General features: G+C 43.7%; 1 protein-coding gene across 4 annotated transcripts; it reads right to left on the bottom strand.

Annotated features, from left to right (window-relative positions):
* MEAF6 (MYST/Esa1 associated factor 6) lies at positions 1 to 26,516 on the bottom strand. Of its 4 annotated transcripts, XM_070786828.1 has the most exons (8): positions 26,360 to 26,516; positions 25,060 to 25,175; positions 21,543 to 21,630; positions 21,310 to 21,355; positions 6,801 to 6,993; positions 2,931 to 2,960; positions 2,111 to 2,144; positions 1,424 to 1,612 (listed from the first exon to the last, which is right to left on the bottom strand). In XM_070786828.1, exons 1-8 carry the CDS (start codon positions 26,447 to 26,449, stop codon positions 1,604 to 1,606), a joined length of 606 nt encoding a protein of 201 aa, XP_070642929.1. In that variant the 5' UTR covers positions 26,450 to 26,516; the 3' UTR covers positions 1,424 to 1,603. The 4 variants fall into 4 exon arrangements, with proteins under 4 accessions (XP_070642932.1, XP_070642929.1, XP_070642930.1 ...); XM_070786831.1 differs by lacking the exons at positions 1,424 to 1,612; positions 2,111 to 2,144; positions 2,931 to 2,960 and adding exons at positions 1 to 1,311; positions 3,885 to 3,887; XM_070786829.1 differs by lacking the exon at positions 2,931 to 2,960.

Genomic DNA, 26,516 nt, shown 5'->3' with positions numbered 1-26,516 from the left:
TCAAAAAAGGAAAGTTTATTTGAGAACAAGAGTGAAAGCTTCCGCACACATTTGACAAGGTAGATGTGTCTTGATAATAGCCGCCATCCACATTTTAACTCTACCAATATTACCACAAATGGGACATATTTTTTCTAACAAAGATTTAGACGTATGTAAAGGGCTATGACTAAATAGAGTCAAAGGAAAGTTGAGGCCCCACAGCTTATCCCTTAGACATAGGACTTAAATCAAACAATCCAGTCTCCTAATGCAGTGGCTCTCAACTTGACTTCTTATCAGAATGCCAGGGACTCTTGAAAAGAATATCTCCACTATTAGACTATACCCAAGCAAGAGTCTTTACGGGGCGGGTAGGACCCAGGCATTAGCGTTTTTTTAAGCATGCCAGGTGATTCCAACGTGCAGCCAAGGTGGGCGGCCGCTGCTCCAGAGGCAGGTAGCAGCCATCAGCAGGTTCCTCGGCCCATCCACTCCATTAGGGAGGGGCATCTGCTGGTGTTGTGGCCTCTCCACAAACCTGTCATTTACTCTGCTCTTGAACTCCAGGCGTTACCAGTTTTGGGTACAATTTGGAGCCCTTCCATTTGCCTTAGTGATTTTTACAGCAATATTTAACCAGGCAAATATCATCAAAGAGAGAAAAGTTGGAAAGAGAAATTTCCATAAGGCATGATATGAATAAATAAGTGAAAAAACAAAAAACAATCTCAGGTTTAAAAGTAAAGCATGACACAAAATTCTGTAAAGCAATTATCCTTCAATTAAAATTTTTTTTAAAAAAGTAAAGCATGAGAAGTCAAAGCCTGTGAAATTTTATTTATACAAAAGAATAAAAATATTTTAAAAGGGTTGATTTAAACTTATGTTTTTCAGTTTTTCTTGTTCCTTGAACATGAAACTGCTTTCAACTCAGAAAGATTTAAGGTAGGTAATTATTAAATAAACACCCTTTACCTTCCCTCAGCAGAAAAACAAAAAGCCAAGCCCCATTCTATTTATGGTAAACCAGATTATATTCAGTTAAGAATATTGGCAACTGCACAAAACAGATTATCAGATATGTCAGCAGGAAGGTATGAGCTGTACAATGGCATTACAAAAAGTCCCCAAAGAAAATAAGATGGTAAAAACAATAATAGAAAAATGGTAAAACACAAACAAAATAAGAAAACGTCAGATATTTACAGCCTCCCTCTGAAATGTGACCTGTGTTCTACATTCAGCATAAAACAAACCCAGAGAACATTTCTCCATGCGCATGACGGATGAAGCTGGTGCCAGCCAGTTCGGGGCTGGGGGGAGACATTCCTTCCGAGAAGGGAGGAATGAACAGTTAGCAACTTGGGAGTATAACTGTGTCGTGTGGTTTCCTGCAGTTCTGTTACTAAAAATGACACAAAGTAAATGACCCAATGCGGTCTTATGGAAATGACTTGTTTGTCACCACATTTCAGAACAAACAACTCAGAGTCACAGGCACTGGGGCCTGGGAAAGCAGAGGTGGATGGCCACACACGCAGGTGAAGGATGCTCATCTTCGTGAGGTCGGAGGAGGGAAGCAGGGCTCTACAGCCTGGAAGCATCTGCACTAATGAGTCTTCTAATAGTCCTGAAGAGAGAAAAACAAAAGTCCCAATTTACCCTCAGCAGAACATTGATAAATTCTCATCAACAACCCTGCCAGGAGACTGTTCTGTAATCAAGATTCTGTTTCAAATGCAATGGACATTTCACATCTGAAAGTGGCCTGTCTTCTGAGTCCCACAAAGGGACAGAAGTATCAACTCTTCCTTATCAGACCTGAGAACTCACCAGGCAGAGGCATGGCGGGGGGTGGGGTGGATGAGGATATGAGAAAGAGTAGTATGAACAGTTGATTATTTAATCAAATGTAGTTTTTCTTCACTTAAAAATATGTGACCCTTTCTCTCTCCAAAACATAACAGAAGAACATCAATCTAAAAGTTGAACTGTGTCCAGATGGACACCCCAGACTTTAAAACAAGAACTGTGACCCCAGATTAGGAACATTCAAGAAGGCAAATACATCTTTCTAACCATTTTCAAAATTTACCAGCCTCTATGAAATGGTCTGGCTGATACTTACAGCTCGTGGTTTTTTGTTTAACTTCAGATCAATCCTGTGATGGGAAAGATAAAAGAGATATTTGCATTTTAATTTACAGAAAAAGGGTCCAAGAACCAGCTACTGCATAGGGCACAAGCTATAACAAAGACTATTTGGTTAAGTAAAACCCACATTCTTCATTAGACTAAGTCACATTTAGTTGTTTACCCAGATATTACTGAGCAAGTATTGATTAAAAACATGAGCAGATACTCTTGCCACAAGGTAAACTTAGATGACTCAAAAAGAAACAGACAACAGCCATTATGAAAGCCATACAATTTTTAGAAATTATTCCAAAATGACACGTTAAAGGGCTTGGATTAAGAGGACATGCTCTACGTTAATATACTAGTTCTGCAACTACATCGCTGTCTGAGACACAGAGTAATTCAGAACAGAAAAGAGACTAGGAGTTTGTATTTCTGGATGTGAAACACAAAAGCAATTAAACACATTTCAATTTTTAAATCTTCCCACAGCAAAATATCAAGATCTTAAACTATTAACCTCCTTATGAAGCAAAGCCGGGACATCAATTTAAATATGATTAAAGTAAAGGTTATCTTATTTTTCAAGAAATCGAAATGCATAAAAGTGAAGTTTACTTAACTTTGCTTAACTTATTAAAAAATGTTACCTCCATCACGTTTTTGTTTTTAAAAAAACTTCCCAGCCTAACCTAATATACATACCTATAATCAAACAGATAAACTAGGGGTTAGAAAGGTCTCAAAAAGGCATACTGGTCTCTACACACTAGACACACAGCACAAAGACTAGTTCAAATCAAACTTACTCAAAGTCATAATCAAACATGCCAGACGGGCTGAGGGCAGCATTTGAAAGGAAGAAAGCAATAGACGTTAATAATGTACTAACTGAATAAATTAGTTGATTAGCCACCCTAGCAAGTTTGTAGAAACAATATCAGTTTTAAGAATCTTAAGCCACAAAGTTTAAAACATCAAAGCACCAAAGATTCTGGGGTTGGGAGACTCCCTTCCTTCAGTGGATTTCATATCAGAAGAAAAGACTATAATAAGAAAAGTTATTTCATTAGAAAACTATAGATACCTACAGGCCTTCTATTAGCTGCTAGATTGAGAGTTAGAAATTTTTAAATATTTAATTGTAATGAAAAATAAACAGGGGATTAGAAGAAACAGAGAAAGAAGGGTTTAGTCACATAATGAAAGGTGCTTTGAAGACAGTACCAACAACTCAGTATAATGTACTTTCGCTAAAATGAAAGATTAAAACATCATAAATTTCTGGAGATAAAAAACATTTTGTAATTTCTAACTCGGTTTTATATTTGTGTCCAAACACAGTATTACTTTTCCCAGCATTCATGCTAGAAGCCAAGGGTCGAATCAGAGTCTTATTCCGTAAATCATAGAGCCACATTACTCTGCCCCTGAAACGGTGGAAGGCAAGTGAACTGTTTACATCAGCACTACTATTACGGAACACCAAAGTCTGCAGGGAAGCCGCCATCTACAAGCACCCAGGCCACAGGAGTCTAGCTGGGAGAAGCCCACAGGAGCCACTCTGGGCCATCTCTGCTACAGGACCATGGGCTGGGGCAGACCTCCAAAGAAGACATTAATCAGGGGCACGACACCCGTCCTTAGCTGGCTCCAGAACCTTGCAGGCTGTAGACAGATGGTAAAGCAATATGCAAAACGGCTGTTATTTCCTCCTAGCTAATGTTTGCAGGAACAAAGCTAGAATAAAGCTTAACTTCAACATCCTTTATGCAACAGTTTCACTTAAGACATTTGGGAAAAGTATACAGTAAGTGTACACACCAGGAACTGTCAGAAATTTAACTTTCAGTCTAACTTTGATCAGAAACTAAAGAAGTAGACTGTACCTACTTAATGAAAACTTCATAAACTACTAGAATTCTAGAGCTTGGTACAGTAGTAAAAACCTGTCAGAGCAGCTAGAGGTTGTAATTTCAACTTTCTTCTTTAAACACACTGGGATTTACTGTTCCGATATCATGTAAAGCATAAGAATTTAGAATCCTGTGATCAATTTATGAATGCTAAAGATTATTCGATAGATTTTCATATTCTTGAAAAGGTCAAATAAAAGTTATTTCTTTTGCTAAGGTACCTATTTATTTCCACTTTGTTTACTCATCACTAAATAAAGCCTTGCACATGGCGGGTATTCATACCTTTATTGAAGTAATTTACCATTGACTTTTATCGGACAATATGGAGCGTGGAACACTGGAGGAGAAACAATACTGCACTGGGAGCAGAATCACAAACGTGTAGACAAAGCGCTCCCCACCCCCACCCCCATCTGTGGGACCAGCGAAGACACTGGTCAGGGGTGAGGGGGTTGGGCCAGACACAATTCCACACTAAAGATGGCAGGAATCTGAGAAGGTGTGCTAAATGTGTTTTCTCCAGAAAGAAGGGAAATCAATTCCATTCTCTTCCCTTGGGGCAGGTGAGTCGTCCCTAAGGCCCAAAGAGAAATCCAGCCAGATACTAAACCAGGGGGATGACAAAAGGATTCTGCTTTCGAAACAAAAAGCCCCACTGTGAAGGCAATAACTACCACCGAAGATCTTTTTAAATCCTAGTATTTTTCTGGAAGGAGTTAGCTCCTAAGGCCAGGAGAAGAAAGGCAGGAAAAGCTATTCCTATGGAAATCTACTAGCAATCCACAAGGAGAAAGTTAAGTTCGATGTCTAATTCCTTTTTATCAGCTGTTTGTATCATTAAGGAAAATAAGGTATAACCTGAAATACACAACAGCTATAGAGAGTCTTATCATATACCAGGAATGGAAAAAGAAACGTCCCAGAAACTTTCAAGGAATTTATCCCCTCCTCTAGATACTCTGAAATAGGAAAATAAATTGTTACATTTAAAATGACACTGAAGTAAACTTAGCGAAAGCAACACAGAGCATAACCTTTTTATCTTGACAATTAAAAAAAAAGTACTTTAAAGAGTATGGCTCTCTGCTATTCATGATAAACTGGCATCGGTCCTGTCATAGTAATCAAATAACCTGTAGCCTTACTTAAGAAAAAAAAGGGGGAGACAACACGATGCAATTTTTGCTCTCTCTTACTATGCTTACAAGACTGGCCTGGTGATGTTTGGTTTGCATAAAAATGCTCAGTTGCAGTCCTCAGTCACTATCTGGATACTCCTGCATCTAAAACCACCACCAATGACAAGAAAGACTCTTCAAAGAATTAAAGCCTCAGCTGATGCCAAGGAGGCTTAAACCTGGTAAGAGTTAATTCTGTATCATCCCTGCTTGCCACATCCATTGAGCTAACGACTGTAATGCCCTGGGTGCGTGAGGGCATGTTCTACAGGAGAGCTCAGACCAGAGGCAAGCTGAAAGGCAGGGGACCCCACCCATTCCTTGCACATCCCCTCGCATCTCCTCAGCATGCAGGCTCCTAAGAGGAGCAGGACAAAAGCCAGCCTGTTGGATGTCTGGTTTTCATACCTCCCAGAAGAAGGTTTGAGGCCAGGACAAGATTCCTTCCTGGAAAAACTAAGAATTTCCCTCTCTGACTGCAACTGGACGGCTTCAGATTACCTGAGCTAAGAGACCCCGGCACTATCATACAACCCCAAGCAGAGTGAACGCTGAAATCCTCTCTGGGTAACACCTGACCTCTCTGTCCACTGGTGTGATTCCTAGCTCATTAGGCACTACAAAAAAGCACGGTGAACAAACATTATCTAGGAAGGCGCTCTTGTGAATTACAGCCTTTATATTGTTCTCTGGCACTCAAATCAGCAATTTGTGAAGATAAGCAATCACAAACCTTGTATTTAAAAAGTAAAAAGGCACATCAGCTCATTCTCTCCATCCTCCAGGGAATAAGGGTAGGCAGGATCAGGACTAGGAGGCAAAAGACTTAGCTCATCCTGCAGCTCCCCACAGGCTTCCCAGGTGGCGGCAGCGGTAAAGAACCCGTCTACCGATGCAGGAGACACAAGAGACACAGGTTCAATCCCTGGGCCAGGAAGACGCCCTGGAGGAGGGCATGGCAACCCACTCCAGTATTCTTGCCTAGAGAATTCCACGGACAGAGGAGCCTGGGGGGCTGCAGTCCACAGGGTCCCAAAGAGTTGGACATGACTGAAGCGACTGAGCACGCGTGCACACAGCTTGCCACAAGCGAGTGGCACTTTGCCAGTACACAGATTCCGCTTCTAGTTCCCTTTACCTCCTCTGAAAGGATTTCAAATTCATCTGACTAAACAAAAGTTTTATGGTCTGGAAGATCCCCTAGAGAAAGGAATGGCAACCCACTCCAGTATTCTTGCCTGGAGAATTCCATGGACAGAGCAGCCTGGCAGGCTACAGTCCATGGAGTTGCAAAGAGTCAGATACAACTGAGCAACTTTCACTTTTCACACTAGAAGCAGTAAGCAGGATGTCTCCCTTCACAGTTACTCTAATGCCCACCAACTCCTTCCTTAGAGAAAAATTAGCCTGCTTCATTAAGACCAAATGAGTTTCTTCCCATCAGCAACAGAAAGACCACACCAATCCTGAAGAACGTTTATTCCAGTAAAGACCCTTCACGGCAATGGTCAGTGGAAGCTCTAAGTGGCTGGGGACAGGGCAGAAGTGCAGGGGTTGGGGAAGGGTGGTCCCTGCCACTGACCTGTGCCGGTTTTTATTCTTTCGCTTTTTATGGCTGCTGTGATGACTCCCTGTGGAGGTGGAAGAAGCAGCCTTCTGTGGTTTCACTCCCTGCACAGATCCATCCAGATCCTCAGGGTCCTCCTGGTTGGGCTCGTTTTCCTGATTGTGGAAGTCTGGAGAAGTGTCACTTTCCGTCCCACTTCCTGGCTCCCCTGGAGGGAAGAAACACAAGGCCCCCAAAGCATCATCAGTACTGATGGACTGATGGACAGGCAGTTTGTCCATCAGTCCAGAAAAGAATTTTCGAGCACTAAAATATATAGTACTACCCTCAAGGACCATATATTCCAACTGACAGGAAGATCAGTTCAGTTCAGTTCAGTTCAGTCACTCAGTTGTGTCCAACTCTTTGCGACCCCATGAATCGCAGCACGCCAGGCCACCCTGTCCATCACAAACTCCCGGAGTTCATCCAAACTCACGTCCATCGAGTCGGTGATGCCATCCAGCCATCTCATCCTCTTTTGGGCCCCTTTTCCTCCTGCCCCCAATCCCTCCCAGCATCAGAGTCTTTTCCAATGAGTCAACTCTTCACATGAGGTGGCAAAAGATACATACAGTCAAAGCATCAAAGTTACCAGAGTGCTGAAAAACTTGTAATCTGAAACAGTGTAACCAGAGGCAGCAGATTTAAGGACAGCTGAGAGACTGTACCACACAAGATAACCTCGCTACATAGCAGTTACTGAAACACAGAATACACTAATGGGAGTAATAATTACACAAGAAGCATTATCAAAAACAGTATGTAAGTCTTCAGGAGGTGAGAGATGACCTTGGGAAAAGATCCTACAGCTGGCCCTGGTTCCTTGCCAAACTACACAGGAATCTTGACTTTCCGTGAAGAAAAAGGGTCAAGGAGGAGAAGAGCTCCACCACCGAAGTTACTCTGAGACGCCTTAAGAATATTATTTTAAAAGTGGTAATAATACCCTTCAGTTGACACATATTCCCAATTTTAAAATATCCCTCAGATACATTAAATAAGCAAATCAAGAACAATTTGTATAAATACATGTTTTTAAGAAAAACTACACATACTTTGGTAAAGGTACACTTTTTCTTCCTGAAAGGAACTCCTTGAAACTTAATATAAAAGGACAGAGGAGGAGAAGACTATCACTTCACTGAACTGAGGAAGAATCCCAAATATGTGTACATTACCTGTTTTTAAAAATTTTCAAAAGGAGTTAGGTGAACAGCAGAACGAAGGATTAGCTTTCTTCTTGTTACGTCTTTGTAATATAAACTTCTAGGAAGAGATTTCAAATTGAGTAGCACAAGGATATTAGAGCTAAAACAAAGAGGTAGTCCCCAAAAAGCAGAAGGGAGAAATCGAAGCAGATCTCAGCAGTGACGAATCCCTGCCTTTGAACACTTTATGAAAACAGAAGAGGGAGCTCTAACACCATTAAGCTAGAAAAAGTATACTAACCAATCCTGTCCTGAAATCAAAGTGGAATTTATAAAAAATCAGCACAAGAACTTCAAAACTTACTACACAAAGCTACAGTAACCAAGACTGTGTGGTATTGGCCTAAGACCAGACATACAGGTCAAGAGAACAGAATTCAGAGTCCAGATATAAATCCTTACATTTGTGGTCAACTGATTTTCAACAAATGACAAGACAATTCAATGAAAAAAGAACAGTCTTTCTGACAAATGGTGTTGAGATAACTGGATATCCACACACAAAAGAATGATGTTGGAACAGTATCTCACACCATATATAAAAATTAACTCAGACTGGACCAGAGACTCAAATGTAGAAGCTGTAAAACTCTTAGAACTCACTGGATTAGGCAATGGTTTCTTAGATAAGACCACAAAACCAAGCATAACAAAAGAAAAAATAAGTAAAGTGAACTATATCATTTATATACAACTCTTGAACTGAAAATCACACCCCAAAAGTAAAAACACAGCCCACAGCAGTGGGGCAGGGGCAAAGTGGGCACACGGGGCCAAGCACACGGTCACACATGGAAACGAAACTGGTAGTGAGCACGCTGCAGTGCACACACACGTCAGAATATGGTGTGTTCATACCATGCTTATAAACCAGTGCCACCTAAACACACACACACACAACCCACAGAACAGGAGAAAATGTATTTGCAAATCATATATCTGATAAAGACTTGTATCTAGAATATATATTAAAGAATTCTTAGAACTCAGGAAGACAAACAAAATTTTAAACATCAGCAATGGATTTGGATAGTTCTCAAAAGAAGATATACAAATGGCCAAGGTGCACAGGAAAGGACGCTCAACATCATCAGTCATTAGGGAAATGCAAAACTAAACTACAAGGAGGTAACCCTTCCGAACACTAGGGTGGCTATAGCAGAAAACAGTAACAGGTGCTGGTGAGCATGTGGAGAAACTGGAACCTTCCAATGGGGCTGATGGGAATGTAAACTTGCACCCTCACCTTGGAAAACACCTCAAAAGGTTAAACACTGAGTTAACAAACCACCAGCAACTTTACACCTGAGAACACATTCAACAGAGATGGTAACACGTTCACACAAAACTGGTCATAAATGTTCGCAGAAGCACGATTCACCGTGGGCGTCCCTGATGGCTCAGTGGGTAAAGAACCCACCTGCAGTGCAGGAGACACAGGAGACATGGGTTCAATCCCTGGGTTGGGAAGATCCTCTGGAGAAGGAAATGGCAACCCACTCCAGTATTCTTGCCTGGGAAATTCCATGGACAGAGGAGCCTGGTGGGCTACAGTCAGTGGGATGATGGACACGACCGAGCAACTAAGCATGCAAAAGTCCGTCAACTGATAAATGCATAAATAAATAAAAATGGTATATCCATACATTTCCAGCAAATTTGGAAAACTCAGCAGTGGTCACAGGACTGGAAAAGGTCAGTTTTCATTCCAATCCCAAAGAAAGGCAATGCCAAAGAATGCTCAAACTACTGCACAATTGCACTCATCTCACACACTAGTAAAGTAATGCTCAAAATTCTCCAAGCCAGGCTTCAGCAATATGTGAACCGTGAACTTCCTGATGTTCAAGCTGGTTTTAGAAAAGGCAGAGGAACCAGAGATCAAATTGCCAACATCCACTGGATCATGGAAAAAGCAAGAGAGTTCCAGAAAAGCATCTATTTCTGCTTTATTGACTATGCCAAAGCCTTTGACTGTGTGGACCACAAGAAACTGTGGAAAATTCTGAAAGAGATGGGAATACCAGACCACCTGATCTGCCTCTTGAGAAATTTGTATGCAGGTCAGGAAGCAACAGTTAGAATTGGACATGGAACAACAGACTGGTTCCAAATAGGAAAAGGAGTTCGTCAAGGCTGTATATGTCACCCTGTTTATTTAATTTATATGCAGAGTACATCATGAGAAACGCTGGGCTGGAAGAAACACAAGCTGGAATCAAGATTGCCAGGAGAAATATCAATAACCTCAGATATGCAGATGACACCACGCTTATGGCAGAAAGTGAAGAGGAACTAAAAAGCCTCTTGATGAAAGTGAAAGTGGAGAGTGAAAAAGTTGGCTTAAAGCTCAACATTCAGAAAATGAAGACCATGGCATCCGGTCCCATCACTTCATGGGAAATAGATGGGGAAACAGTGGAAACAGTGTCAGACTTATTTTTCTGGGCTCCAAAATCACTACAGATGGTGATTGCACCCATGAAATTAAAAGACGCTTACTCCGTGGAAGGAAAGTTATGACCAACCTAGACAGCATATTAAAAAGCAGAGACATTACTTTGCCAACAAAGGTTCATCTAGTCAAGACTATGGTTTTTCCTGTGGTCATGTATGGATGTGAGAGTTGGACTGTGAAGAAGGCCGAGCGCCGAAGAATTGATGCTTTTGAACTGTGGTGTTAGAGAAGACTCTTGAGAGTTCCTTGGACTGCAAGGAGATCCAACCAGTCCATTCTGAAGGAGATCAGCCATGGGATTTCTTTGGAAGGAATGATGCTAAAGCTGAAACTCCAGTACTTTGGCCATCTCATGCGAAGAGTTGACTCATTGGAAAAGACTCTGATGCTGGGAGGGATTGGGGGCAGGAGGAGAAGGGGACGACAGAGGATGAGATGGCTGGATGGCATCACTGACTCGATGGCCTTGAGTCTGAGTGAACTCTGGGAGTTGGTGATGGACAGGGAGGCCTGGCGTGCTGCGATTCATGGGGTCGTAAAGAGTCGGACACGACTGAGCGACTGATGTGATCTGATCTGATCTGATATCCATACAATGGAATACAGGCATACCTTGTGGATTTGGTTCCAGACCACCACAACACAGCAAGCATCAAAATAATGAGAGTTATACAAATTTCTTGGTTTCCCAGTACATGTAAGTTATATTTATACTATACTGTAGTCTATTAAGTGTGCAACAGCATTATGTCTAAAGAAATGTACATGTCTTAATTTAAAAATTAGTCCAGTTCAGTGGCTCAGTCGTGTCCAACTCTTTGCAACCCCATGAACTGCAGCATGCCAGGCTTCCCTGTCCATCACCAACTCCCAGAGCTTGCTCAAACTCATGTCCATCGAGGTGGTGATGCCATCCAACCATCTCATCCTCTGTGGTCCCCTTCTCCTCCCGCCTTCAATCTTTCCCAGCATTAGGGTCTTTTCCAATGAGTCAGTTCTTCACATCAGGTGGCCAAAGTATTGGAGCTTCAGCTTCAGCATCAGTCCTTCCAATGAATATTCAGGACTGATTTCCTTTAGGATTGACTGGCTGGATCTCCTTGCAGTTCATGGGACTCTCAAGAGTCTTCTCCAACAGCACAGTTCAAAACCATCAATTCTTCGTTGCTCAGCTTTCTTTATAGTCCAGCCCTCACTATATAGTCCAACTCCACACATGACTACTGGAAGAACCATAGCTTTGACTAGACGGACCTCTGTTGACAAATTAATGTCTCTACTTTTTAATATGCTGTCTAGGTTGGTCATACCTTTTCTTCCAAGGAGCAAGCGTCTTTTAATTTCATGGCTGCAGTCACCATCTGTAGGGATTTTGGAGCCCAGAAAACTAGTCTGTCACTGTTTCCCCATCTATTTGCCATGAAGTGATGGGACCAGATGCCATGATCTTAGTTTTCTGAACGTTGAGCTTTAAGCCAACTTTTTCACTCTCCTCTTTCACTTTCAACAAGAGGCTCTTTAGTTCTTCTTCGCTTTCTGCCGTAAGGGTGGTGTCATTTGTGTATCTGAGGTTATTGATATTTCTCCCAGCAATCCTGATTCCAGCTTGTGCTTCATCCAGCCCAGCATTTCTCATGATGTACTCTGCATATAAGTTAAATAAGCAGGGTGACAGTACACAGCCTTGACATACTCCTTTCCTGATTTGGAACCAGTCTGTTTTTCCATGTCCAGTTCTAGCTGTTGCTTCCTGACCTGCATAAAGATTTCTCAGGAGGCAGGTCAGGTGGTCTGGTATTTCCAACTCTTGAAGAATTTTCCACAGTTTGCTGTGATCCACACAGTCCAAGGCTTTGGCGTAGTCAATAAAGCAAAAGTAGATGTTTTTCTGGAACTCTCTTGCTTTTTCCATGATCCAGCGGATGTTGCCAATTTGATATTTTACTACTAAACAATGTTAAACCATCATCTGACCACACAGGGTGGCCACAAATGTTCAACGTGTAAAAAGTGCAGTATCTGCAAAGTGCAATAAAACAAAGTATGCCTGTACTATTCAGCATTAAAGAGATGCAGGACTTCTCTGGTTGATTAAGAATCCACCTGCCAATGCAGGGGGGCACAGGTTGGACCCCTGGTCCGGGAAGATTCCACATGCCATAGGACAACTAAGCCCATGCCGGTACCAAACTACTGAACCCGAGAATCTAGAGCCAGCGTTCCGCAACAAGAGAAGACACCCCAGTGAGAAACCTGTGCACAGCAATGAAGAGTAGCCCCTGCTCACTGCAACTAGAGGAAGCGCGGGCAAACAACAAAGACCCAATGCAGCCCAAACTAAACAAATAAACAAATGCAGTACGAGCAAAGTTATGACCAACCTAGACAGCATACTGAAAAGCAGAGATATTACTTTGCCAACAAAGGTCCATCTAATCAAGGCTATGGTTTTTCCTGTGGTCATATATGGATGTGAGAGTTGGACTGTGAAGAAAGCTGAACGCTGAAGAATTGATGCTTTTGAACTGTGGTGTTGGAGAAGACTGTTGAGAGTCCCTTGGACTGCAAGGAGATCCAACCAGTCTAGTCTAAAGCATATCAGTCCTGGGTGTTCACTGGAAGGACTGATGCTGAAGCTGAAACTCCAGTACTTTGGCCACCTCATGCGAAGAGTTGACTCACTGGAAAAGACCCTGATGCTTGGAGGGATTGGGAGCAGGAGGAGAAGGGGATGACAGAGGGTGAGATGGCTGGATGGCATCACCGACTCGATGGACATGAGTTTGAGTGAACTCCAAGAGTTGGTGATGGACAGGGAGGCCTGGCATGCTGTGATTCATGAGTCGCAAAGAGTCAGACACGACTGAGCGACTGGACTGAACTGAACTGAATACATGCTGTGTTTAGGGGTTTTAAAGTGTAATTACAGTAGAAACGGTCTACCGTTTACATAAGTACCATATGATCCAGTAATCCTACTTATGAGTATTTATCCAAAAGAACTGAATCAGGATCTTGAAGAGGTATCTGTGCTCCCGTGTTCACTGTGGTTCAGTTCAGTCACTCAGTTGTGTCCGACTCTTTGCGACACCATGGACTGCAGCACATCAGGCTTCCCTGTCTATCACCAACTCCTGGAGCTTGCTCATACTCATGTCCATCGAGTCCGTGATGCCATCCAACCATCTCTTCCTCTGTTGTCCCCTTCTTCTCCCACCTTCAATCTTTCCCAGCATCAGGGTCTTTTCCAATGAGTCAGTTCTTCACATCAGGTAGAAAAAGTACTGGAGTTTCAGCTTCAGCATCAGTCCTTCCAATGAATATTCAGGACTGATTTCCTTTAGGATTGACTGGTTGGATCTCCTTGCAGTCCAAGCGACTCTCAAGAGTCTTCTCCAACACCACCGTTCAAAAGCATCAATTCTTTGGTGCTCAGCTTTCTTCATAGTCCAACTCTCACATCCATACATGACTAGTGGAAAAACGATAGGCCTTTGTTGGCAAAGTAATATCTTTGCTTTTTAATATGCCATCTAGGTTGGTCATAGCTTTTCTTCCAAGGAGCAAGTGTCTTTTAATTTCATGGCTGTAGTCACCATCTGCAGTGATTTTGGAGCCCCCAAAAATAAAGTCTGTCACTGTTTCCATTGTTTCCCCATCTATTTGCCATGAAGTAATGGAACCAGGTGCCATGATCTTAGTTTTCTGAATGTTGAGTTTTACAGCTTTTTCACTCTCATTGTGTTCACTGCAGCATCATTCAATAGCCCAGACGTGGATACAACTTAAATGTCCATCAACAGATGACTGGGTAAAGTCAAAACAATGGAATACAGTATTCAGCCTTAAAAAGAAGGAATCCTGTCATATGCCACAACATGGATGAACCTGGAGGAATCATGCTAAATGAAATAAGCCAGTCACAGGAAAGCGAATACTGCATGATTCACTTTTATGAGGAATCCAAAACAGTCAAACCCACAGAGGCAGAGAGCAGAACGGTGGGCACTGGTGGCTGGGGGAGGCGGTGAGTGGGGTGTCCTTCTTTGATGAGAGATCGGCAGTGCGACCCTGCACAGTTAACGACACCACGCTGTGCACTTAAAACATCTGTGGATCTTATGTTTAGTGTTCTCACCACAATTTAAAAATGATCATTAGGAGACACATGGTGAAGGGTACACAAGAAACAGGCGTAGATTTCTGAGACTTTCAGCATGATACAGGGGGTGGAGCTGAGGGCAGGCAGGGTGTGGATGAGACAGGACGAGCCATGGTGTGATGGTCGGGAGGCAGTGTGACAGGTACACAGGCATTCATTATTTTGTCTCTATTTGTGTAGATTGAAAATTTACTCTAATAAAGAGTAATAATAAAATGATCTTTTTCTCTTTTATTTTATCCCAGTGATTTCTCCCAAGGTATGCCTTTAAGAATGGGAATGACAAGATTCTTTTTGGTAAGTCCAGGGTTGTTTCCCAACACCAACAACCAATTCTTTGATTCCCTAGATACCAACAATTCAACTTAATTCTGACCCTAACTACTGAAGTCAGGGCAGACCCGACAGTTTAAGGGTTCAGTCCCATAAGAGTGCTCCCTACTTTGGACACAAGTCCTGGGCCTCCCATTCCTCCAACAGACCAGCTATAAATCCGAATTCGATGATTCACTAGAATAGCTCACAAAACTCAGGAACACTACTTCCTGTCACTGGTTAATTATAAAGGATACAAGTCAGAAACAGGCCAAAGGACGAGGCACACAGGACCAGGCATGGGAAGGGGCGCAGAGTTCCTTGCCTTGTCTGGGTTGGGAACCTGTCCAGTGTCGCATCGTGTTCACCAACGGTAACTCCATTGTTTAGGGGTTTTCACAAAGGTTTCACTATGCATGGTCAGTCGCTCAGCCATGTCCAATTCTTTGTGACCCCATAGACTGCAGCCCATCAGCCTCCTCTGTTCATGGGATTTTCTAGGCTAGAATACTGGAGTGGGTTGCCATTTCCTTTTCCATTCACTATGCAGGTATGATTAATTAACTCAATCTCCAGTCTCAAACTCAGCCCTCCCTGGAGGTTTCAGGGATAAGGTTCAAAGTTCCAAGCTTCTGATCAAGGATTGGTCTTTCAGGGAATCAGCCCCATCTGAAGCTCTCTGACTGCTCTTTTGCATACTAGTCATTCTTTATATTCTGGAGCATCCAAGAGTTTTAGGAGCTCGGTGCCAGGAAAGGGGACAAAGACCACATACACCTTGCCCCTTATGCCACGGACAGTAACTGTACTATATTTATGAATATCACTCTGACACAGTAATGCCACTTCTGGGATACTGTCAGACAGAAATTAAAACTGCATTATAAAAAAGTATATGGGTACAAGGATGTTTACTGTGACACCATTCACAGTGGGGAAAACAGAGAGGATGGGAATATTCATCAACAGAGGAGGCACCACCAGACTAGCAGGTATTTTTCAGCTTTTAAAAAGAATGCAAGATGCTAGGACCTCCCTGGTGGTCCAGTGGTTAAGACTCCATGCTTACACTGCAGAGGGCATGGGTTCCATCTCTGGTTGGGTAAGTTCCACATGTCGAGCAGTACAGCCAAAAAAAAAGAAATCTTATGGGACTTCCCTAGATCCCACATGCCACATGGCATGGCCAAAAAAAAAAAAAAGACAATATAAGACACGAACAATAGCTGACATGACGGTCCTTACTGTAAGCCAGGTACTGTTGCACACACTTTAAATATATTAATACACGGAACCCTCACAAAAGCTCTATGGTTACGATGTCCATTTTACAGAGAAAGGAATGGAAGGCTGGAGAGGTTAAGGAATCTGCCTAGAGTCACACAGCTCAGAAGCTGTAGAGCTGGGATTCAAACCAGATGGCTTGAGTCCAAATCACACTCTTTAATCACAACTCAACACTGTTCTCAGTGTGTGTATTGAACTGGCAGGGCCATGTGTGACAAAACAGTAAAAAGCAGACAGTATGCACCAATCCACTATCTCTATTAAAAAAAAAAAAAAAAAAAAACCTCCAGCTCTGTGTGTGTGTGATTATGTCCAGAAATATATGTTAGATTAAAACCAAGCTGTTAATGCTGGCTACCTCAGGAAATAAATAACCTTTTTCACATTCACCTCTGAACAGCCTGACTTATAATGAGAACGTGTTATTTTTCCAGCTCAGTTGCATCTGACTCTTTGCGACCCCACTGTAACCCGCCAGACTCCTCTGTCCACAGAATTCTCCAGGCAAGAATACTGGAGTGGGTGGCCATTCCCTTCTTCAGGGGATCTTCCCGACCCAGGGATCAAACCCAGGTCTTGTGCTTTGTAGGCAGATTCCTTACCGTCTGAGCCACCAGGGAGGTCCAAAAAAAAAATCTAATGAAATATAAAAAGATGAGTGTAAGATGGAGAAGTGTGGTCAGGACAGTCTTTCTCTCCATTACCCAATTCTATTTATCCAAGTAAAAATTTATCATCTCCCGGGACTTCCCTGGAGGTCTAGTGGTTAAGAATCCACACTTGTCTATGCAGTGGGTCAACTAAGCCAGCACGCCGCAACTAGAAAAGCCCGCACACCACAACTACTGAGCCCACGCCCTCGAGAGCCTGAGTGCCAGAACGAGAGAAGCCCACTCTCCAAAGCGAGAGACAGCCTGTGCACCACAGCAAAGACCCAGCACAGCCACAAGTAGGAACAGCAAAACCATCATCACAGAACACGCACGTGGTAGAGGGCTGGCTGCGGAGACGACAGGCTGACAGGCCATGCGGTCGCAGAAACACTTTGGATCCAGTGCCCTGCGATAACCTAGAGGGGAGGGATGGGGAGGGAGCTGAGTGGGAGAGGATGTGGTGCACCTACGGCTGATGCACGGTGATGTATGGCAGAAACCATCGCAACAGTGTAAAATAATTATCCTCCAATTAAAAATAAAATTAAAAAAAAAAAGAAAACTTGGGATCCCAGTATGAAAGAAGGGATAAGGGATTAGTGGAGGAGGGGCTGGGCATAGGGGAGAGAAAGTTTAACTAAAAAGGTGGGAGACAAGTAAGAAAAAGGCAAATTAGATATGGCAAATTTTATCTATGTTGCAGTTCTATTCAAATGCATTCGGGAGCAAAATCAACTGCTGACTCATTTGGGAGTATAGCATAGTATAGCAGTTGCTATGGGAGTTCTGAGTCAATGGATGCATGAGTTGGTCATATTCTATAAAGCCGGTACACATGTACCCCCACACACGTGCAAACACATACAGAGCTGCCTTCATCAAATCAAAGCCCTAAGAACTGAGAACCCAGGCACTAAGTGATGTTCTAAATGGTTGATATGGATACTAAGTATTATGGGAGTCAGAGAAGAAAGAGTGGATTATTCTGGAAAAGCTTCACTGCAGGTGTGGGATTGACACTGGACCTTGATAGAAATGAGAGGCCAAAATAAGTACGAAACAGAGCACAAGCCAAAGCACAGAGGTGAGAAGACACAAGGTGTACTCGAAACAAATAAATCAAACACCACCTCTTAAACCGAGAGCCTGGGAAGTGACGAGAGAAGTCATAACTATCAGACTGGGAGATCTAATCTAAGGGGACGATACAAGCTGATGTTAAGAGAACTGATTTGTTGCTTAACCTTTCTGAACCTGTTTTCTCGTCTGTAAAACAGGAATTCTATCTCTCATGCGTTGAGTATCTCTTATGATTAAGATATTGAGCTAGACACTGGGGGCTACAGCCATGTTCCCTACTTTCAAGGAACTGATAATCTATGCGTATCCTCAAGGAGTAGCTTTAGATTAAATGAGATAATGCAAAGTAAAGTGTTTCGTTTCCTTCGTCAACACAAGTAAGTGTTCAAATCTCAACATGTTTGAGATCTACAAACACACAAGTCAAACTCCAAACAATCAGTCAAGGTTATGTGCAGTAAAAGAGCTGCTAGAAGGAGATAAGAGAGGAAGTCATCCTGAATTTTACAACAGGGAAGTAACACCAAACAACTAATATGCACTGCATTCTCTGTGCCAACCTATGTCTTAGGATTTTTAGGCTAGAAGCAGCTTATAAGAGGGACGGGAGCTAGGGAGACTAGATTAATCACGGTTCCACCCTTATGGCAGAAAGTGAAGAGGAACTAAAAAGCCTCTTGATGAAAGTGAAAGTGGAGAGTGAAAAAGTTGGCTTAAAGCTCAACATTCAGAAAAGGAAGATCATGGCATCCGGTCCCACCACTTCATGGGAAATAGATGGGGAAACAGTGGAAACAGTGTCAGACTTTATTTTTCTGGGCTCCAAAATCACTACAGATGGTGACTGCAGCCATGAAATTAAAAGACGCTTACTCCTTGGAAGGAAAAGTTATGACCAACCTAGATAGCATATTCAAAAGCAGAGACGTTACTTTGCCAACAAAGGTTCGTCTAGTCAAGGCTATGGTTTTTCCTGTGGTCATGTGTGGATGTGAGAGTTGGACTGTGAAGAAGGCTGAGCGCCGAAGAATTGATGCTTTTGAACTGTGGTGTTGGAGAAGACTCTTGAGAGTCCCTTGGACTGCAAGGAGATCCAACCAGTCCATTCTGAAGGAGATCAGCCCTGGGATTTCTTTGGAAGGAATGATGCTAAAGCTGAAACTCCAGTACTTTGGCCACCTCATGCGAAGAGTTGACTCATTGGAAAAGACTCTGATGCTGGGAGGGATTGGGGGCAGGAGGAGAAGGGGATGACAGAGGATGAGATGGCTGGATGGCATCACTGACTCGATGGCCGTGAGTCTGAGTGAACTCCGGGAGTTGGTGATGGACAGGGAGGCCTGGCGTGCTGCGATTCATGGGGTCGCAAAGAATCGGACACGACTGAGCGACTGATCTGATCTGATCTGAAAGTACAAAATGAGACCACAAAGTAATAATCGTTTTCTTCCTCAGCTCATGGAAGCAGAAGGCAAGGGACAGCAAGAGAACTGGGTTACAATATCTCAGGGCACAACAGTAAGGCGTCAGTCGACTAATGCTGCCACCATGAAAAGACACACGCGTTTGCCTCTCACTGACATAAAACTGAGCAACTCATTCTTAGAGCAAGTAACATCAGACTTTAAGTTTAATAAATCTACAAATGAGACACTCTACTTAACGGACTAGCTACTGAACAGTCTGAGGCAGTGGCTTCAGAACAACATGAAACGTTAAAAGGCAGAAAGGAAGACACGGAGAACCGTGCTCAAGCATCACTTACCTGCGCAATGACGTGGATGCCGGAGGGGTTTGCTGTGATGAAAGCTTCAGAGAAGCCCAGGAAAACAGAGAAGGGAGACTGCTGATCCTTTCACAGGAGAACTAGATAAAATCTGCCTGTTTTGTTTTTCATTATTGTTTTACTTTATTCTTTTAACAAAAATATACAATGCTTCACTAATTAGGACACAATTCCCCTTTGGGACTATGCTAATCCATTCTCTTCCTAGTGCAGGTACATAAGAAGCCAAAGGAAACAAAAGCAATGCATGCTTGAGGAAAAATTTCAAAACAGTTTAAAAACAAATGCCCAAAATATAAAACTCCAAAATCCTTGAGATATGAAGACATAAAAGTACAAATTCTAAGAGAAAAGGTTGTTTCCTCCATTGACCAAAGATCAAGAACACAGGAGTCATTCCACAGAATCTGTTATACAAAAATTTGGGGACAAGGGAGAGATTTTATACCATGGAAAAAAAGACTGAAGGGCAAAGCAAACCATTCTGACAGTCATAGTAAAGGGAAAAGAAAAAAAAGGACTTAGTCCAACTGATGACGTTGGTAGAAAGGAGTCAAAGCCACATACCAAGTTTTGAAGGCGGGAGAACAGAATACTCTAACAAAATAATTGGGCAGACACACTTTGAAGAAAACGGCACAGCTCAGTTTTAGACAAAATGAATCTGACTGTGTGGAAATATCTAGAAGACATTTTCTAGAATTTTCTAGAAATGCAAGACTAAAGCTCAGGGAAATGAGTTAGGGATGAGGCTAAAAACTCAGAAATCTGTATACAGAAATAATAACAGAAGTCACTGAGTAGTTCTAATTCCCAAACTACCAAAATCCATTTTCCTCAAACCACTGCCCTAATGCAAACAAAACAACTGGATCCCACAACAAGACATGCCATGGCAAAGTACCCAGCCCCAGTACAGAAAGCAGGGTGAGTTTCAGAGTGACCCGACCCACAGGGAGAGCATCCAGTCCAGCTACCTAGAGTCTGGTGCAGAAAGGCAAACCTGCAGCTCCTAGTCTCATTACGAGAAATTAGAAAGGGGTCAGACTGTATGGCTTAAGTACACAGAACGATACATTTCTCTACAAAGTAAATACAATCTGCTCTCCATTTTAAATTTAAGAACACACAGGTACATTCCTGTCATAGTATCAGAATTTCCTAAGAATGATTAAATTGGGTACATGGGGATTTATTAGATATGTCTGAAATGTTGGATGATAAAAGGGTTATTTTTAACTAAGAAAAAAAATTTCCTAAAACTTAACAGGAGTGAAAACACATTTCTGTGTCTTTGAGCAGCTAAAGTCAATCTTCATGTGACTGAAAAGGCAGGAAGGATACGGTAGTTTCTTCCACCAGAGAAAGACATGATTAAGGATATCCAAAAGGGCTCCTAACTTCCAGAAAGAGGCAAGAGAAAGACACGCAGTCTTCAGATACACAGTTGGACAGAAGTTAAATATAGGAGTGATGGAGGCTCAAATATAAATTGATGAAAAAGTAAAAAAATAAATAAATAAATAAACTTACTCTTTTCAATGAGCTGGTCCTGAACTCCTGCCAAAGCACTCACTGCCTAAAAGAAAAAACTACCAGTTACCAAGAAAATTATTACAGGTCTCAGGAGAGCACTCACAGACAGAAAGGAAAGAGACACCCTACTCACAGACAGACGGGAAAGGGAAAACTCACAGAAATTTAACTGAGGGCTCCCTTAACAATGGGCCACAGAAAGATCCTCCCCCCTCCCCCACCTCACTTACAGCTGCTGAAGTAACTGAGGATTTACTGAAGAGCCGCTCTGCTTCCTTAAACTTCCGGTTCCTTCTATCGTTCTTGCTATTGGAGTTTCTAAAACACACACAAGAAACTCATTGTAAGCACCAAGCTACTCCTATGGCTCAAGCTGAGGACGCCCCAGGACAAATACAAGGAAGTCTTTTTTTGTTTTAATTATGGAGTTCATTACGGAAACACCTCCACACCACTTGGATTGACCAAAATGACATTCATGCTGAATGCCTACATACATAGCAGTGTTTTCCAATGTATGATATGTGATCCACTGTGACACATGGGATTACTTTAGCTTTAGGTTCAGAGTCATTTTCACGTATTTAATATGTATTTATTTTAATGCCTATTATTAAAAACATCTAGCACAGACTAGTGCTATGAAGTATCTCTGTTTAATAACCTGAATTTAAAAAATTTAAGGAAAGAACCAGGGGTCCTCAGAGAAATGACTGATGCCAGGCCTGGGACAAGAAGAGTACAAAGGGACAGCAAACAACCAAGTGCTCAGAACGCAGGGTCATGTCAAAGCAATCAGCTGGGGGGCTCCCTCCGGCCACTTCTGGGACAATTTAAGCTTTCCTGGTGGCTCGGCTGGTAAAGAATCTACCTGCAATGTGGGAGACCGGGGTTCGATCCCTGGGTCGGGAAGATCCCCTGGAGAAGGGAATGGCCACCCACTCTAGCACTGCTGCCTGGAGAATCCCATGGACAGAGGCGCCTGGCAGGCGACAGTCCATAGAGTCGCAGAGTTGAACACCACTGAGTGACTAACAAGCATCAAAAACAACGATGATGGGTGTGCTGGGGTGTGAAAAGTCAGTGGGTTGTAAATTCATGATTTATGTACTTCTTTGTATAGATTTCAATAAATGAATTTATACTAAATAACAAAATAAACCTCTGGCGTAAAAAAGTGACAGTTACTAGACCCCAATACACTGGGGGTTTTTTGGGTTTTGTTTTGTTTTTAAATCCATGCATCTACAAGGATTCTAAAGAGAGAGAGACAGAATGAAAGGGAAAGAAGATAAAAAGGGACAACTCTTCTTTCGGAATGCTAGCAACAAATGTAAAAGGAACAGTAAAATTAGAATCATTTTGCAACCTCCGTTATAATAACTGGTTAGATAAGAATCAACAATGGACATTAAAACCAGTGACAAAAATCGGGGGAGTAGCATATTCACACTTCTAAAAAAGTACAACCTCTGAAATTGTTAATTATGAAGAGAAAAAAATTACTTTTGCAATTGTGAAATTACAGAATCAAACTTAGCAGCACCAACAATGGGGCAATCTGTCTGATAACACAAAGGTAAGCAAGGACTCCCCTGGTGGTCCAGTGGTTAAAACTCCACGCTTCCACTGCAGGGGCACAGGTTCGATCCCTGGTCAGGGAACTAAGATCCGACATATGCCATGGGGCAGTCAAAAAAAGAAAAAACAACTTGGAGGTAAACAAGAGGTACACAATCAGTAATGCAACACTTTTGCCAAAAATATTTAAAGGATCCCTCATGAAGGCACAACAAGAAAAACCTAGAATTTGTACGTTCTACAAGATAATGTCATAAACAAGCTCATCAATGAAAATGTTGCTGCTGATGCTGTTAAGTCGCTTCAGTCGTGTCCAACTCTGTGCGACCCCACAGATGGCAGCCCACCAGGCTCCCCCATCCCTGGGATTCTCCAGGCAAGAACACTGGAGTGGGTTGCCATTTCCTTCTCCAGTGCATGGAAGTGAAAAGTGAAAGTGAAGTCGCTCAGTCGTGTCTGACCCTCAGCGACCCCATGGACTGCAGCCCACCAGGCTCCTCCGTCCACGGGATTTTCCAGGCACGAGTACTGGAGTGGGGTGCCATCGCCTTCTCCGTGAAAAGGTTGGGAAGATCTTAAATTAAGAGACTAAAGACACATAACAGCCAAATGCAATGCACAAGCACCACCTGGTTGAAAACAAGCTAGCAGTGCATTTTGGGGGCCATTAGGGGAAGTATGAGTAAAGACTGTATATTAGATAATACTATTAACATAGCGCTAATTTTCTAGGCCTAATTGTGGTTAAGAAAGATGTTCTTATTCTTAGGAGGTATCTGCTGACACAATTAGGGACAAAGTGTCCAAGATCGGCTTTTAACTTTTGAATGGTTTAGCAAAAAGTATATATACACCTATGTGGAAGAAAGGGGAGATACAACTACAGAGGGGTGGTGCGAGGGAGATCTTTGTGGTGACAGAACAGTTCTGTATCTTGACTGCAGTGGTGGTTACAGGAAGCTACCCACGTGATAAAACGACAGAACTAAACATACACATTGTACCAATGTCAGTTTCCTGGCTTTACCATCGTACTATATGGTTACATAAAACCCAACCACTGGGGAAAACTGAGTGAAGGCTATATGGAACCTCTGTGTATTGTTTTTTGCCTATGTATCTATAATTGTTTCAAAAAAAAATTTTTTTTTTAATTTTAAGTATAGATATGGGGATGTATGGGCTTCCCTTTTGGCTCAGATGGTAAAGAATCTGCCTGCAATTCAGGAGACCCGGGTTTGACCCCTGGGTCAGGAAGATCCCCTGGAGAAGGTAATGACAACCTACTCTAGTATTCTTGCCTGAAGAATCCCGTGGACAGAGGAGTCTGGCAGGCTATAGTCCATGGGGTCACAAAGAGTTGGACACCACTGAGCGACTAACAGGCATGCCTGCATAGAGGTGTGTGCTTATAAATTACAGAAAGAGGAGAGAAAGCAAATGTGGCAGCAAGCTAACAACTGGTGATCGGTGAAGGGTACCAAGAGATCATGAACTAGTCTTTCAATTTTTCTCTAAATTTGAAAATTTTCAAAAAAAATTAGAACATTTTTAAGAATAACATTACTAAATAAACCATGGCACAGTTGGCATATAGGTAGGGCAAATCCTGTGAAGGTGGAACTCTTGACTGATTAAAATATACAAAATAGCAAGAGGCATGCTGGTATAAAAAATATTATATGCTGTATTCCATTTAAGCCTCACACAACCCTGTACCATCGGCCAGACTTCCCCTACTGTGTAGGATTTGTCCAGGGTTACTCAGTGAGGCAGGGGCTGAACCAGAGACCAAGCTCAAATGCAGACCTCTGTCCCCCCCACCTTACTACTGCTTCCCTCCAAAGCTACCACCAAGGACATCATAGTCCCAATCACAAATATAGTTGTTGCTGTTTAGTCGCAAGTCGTGTCAGATACTGTGAGACCCCATGGACTGCAGCCCACCAGGCTCCTCTGTCCATGGGATTTTCCAGGCAAGAATACTAGAGTGGGTTGGCATTTCCTTCTGCAGGGAATCCTCCTGCAGGGAATCCTCCTGACCCAGGGAAGAAACCCACATCTCCTGCACTGGCAGGCAGGGTCTTTACCATTGAGCCACCAGGGAAGCCCCATATGCAAACATTACTAGGGCACAAAGCAACACTACAGGCCTCTGTCACTCACTTTTGGTTGGTCAGATACCGATCCCAGCCACGAATAATGTTGCCATACATCTGCGTGTCTTCCAGGTAGCTTCCTTCAAAAGCATAGATCTGTCTCTCCAAGTTTGCCAGTGTTTCCTGGGGTGAAAGACAAGGAAGCAGTTGATGCCTTTTACATGCAAGCATTAAGTCGGACCAACCTGACATCCTGGTAACAGGCTTAGAAATTCAAGTTAAACGACACCACGTCAGCCTTCTGGAGAGAGGGATGACATGAGCAGGGGCAGGCTGTTTCAGACAAGACGGTCTAGACCTGTCTTGCTGGGTGCCTTTAAGAATAAAATGAAATAGACTCTGTCCCCAGAAAAATGTACACCCAGGCAAAAGTCTGCATATACTCAGAGGCTTCGTGGAAACCCAGCTGTCAAGAAACTCCGCGGAGAAAGAGGGTAAGCAGTCGCCACTCCCACGCATAGAAGATACCGCTACGGGAGAGGGAAGGGTGAGCAGCCTTCCAGCTTCCCCTCCCTGTAAGCTCCGAAAGGCTGCCTGCACTGGGCTGCCGGTTGCTATGGAAACCTGGAAGGGCAGCTTCAGGTAAGATGCGCCTCCCGGTGCTCAAGCCAAAAACGCAAGGGGAGGGAGGGCTTAGCCACCAGAAAGCAAGGGGCCCCAGGCGCGTGTCACAATTCCTAATTTCCTAGACTGAGTCTGCTCCCCCTCACCTGTCATCTAAGAAGTCCCCGAATACATCCCACGCCTGCCCATCAAAAGCCCCATCCAACTGATCTACTCCTATTCCCCGCAAAGACATTAACGCCCCTCCATCCTCGAAAGGTCAGAATGGATGTGTGGGTCTCCCCTCCCACATCCGTCTCCTACCCAACCTCCCCAGAGCCCACAGCCAAGCCCGAGCCGATCTCCTCCACCCTGCCGGCACGCTTGCTGCCCAATCGCTCCAAGAGCCCGGAGCCGCCCGCCCTCATCCAGCCCGCAGAGCTCGCGGACCCTCGCCGCCGCAGGGCTCCCACACGGAAGCCCCCACCCGCGGCGCCACCCTCCCTCCACGCCTCCGCCGGCCTAGCCTCCCTCCCCCTCCCCCGCTCCGCGCCCCGCCCCCGGCTCCCGGCTCCAGATCCGCCCGACCGGGAAGCCGAGGCGCCGGCGGGCCGCGCAACGCGCAGCCGTCCTCAGGCCGGCGGACTCCCAGCCGCCGCGCTGCGCCCGGGGAGTAACGAACGGCCCGAAGCGGCTGGGCCGGACCCGGAGACGGGGGCAAGAGCGGGGGCCCCCACCCCGGCACCCCCTGTGCCGGCCCTCACCGCCAGCTCCTGCTTCCGCTTCACAAGCTCCGCCAGCTCCCGCCGGGTGTCGGGGATCTGTGGCGGCGCCGCCTTGTTGTGCATCGCCATGTTGGGCTGAGGCGGTCGGCGGCGGCAGCAGCGCTAGGCTGGGGGCGGTCCCTTCGCGCCACCGCCC

The sequence above is a fragment of the Bos indicus genome, chromosome 3, assembly GCF_029378745.1.
Source record: "Bos indicus isolate NIAB-ARS_2022 breed Sahiwal x Tharparkar chromosome 3, NIAB-ARS_B.indTharparkar_mat_pri_1.0, whole genome shotgun sequence".
Classification (NCBI taxonomy): Eukaryota; Metazoa; Chordata; class Mammalia; order Artiodactyla; family Bovidae; genus Bos; species Bos indicus.
Note: the sequence above shows the minus strand (reverse complement) of the source record. Positions and strands in the feature narration are given on the sequence as shown.

What these genes read in the sequence shown, in the direction of transcription:
- MEAF6 (XM_070786831.1), bottom strand. Translation starts at nt 26,449, where the DNA reads ATGGCGATGCACAACAAGGCGGCGCCGCCACAGATCCCCGACACCCGG. An exon ending in CGGTATCTGACCAACCAAAA is followed by an intron (nt 21,631 to 25,059) that starts GTGAGTGACAGA and finishes TGTGTGTTTTAG; the next exon opens with AAACTCCAATAGCAAGAACG. An exon ending in CCTCAGTTACTTCAGCAGCT is followed by an intron (nt 21,356 to 21,542) that starts GTAAGTGAGGTG and finishes TTTTTCTTTTAG; the next exon opens with GCAGTGAGTGCTTTGGCAGG.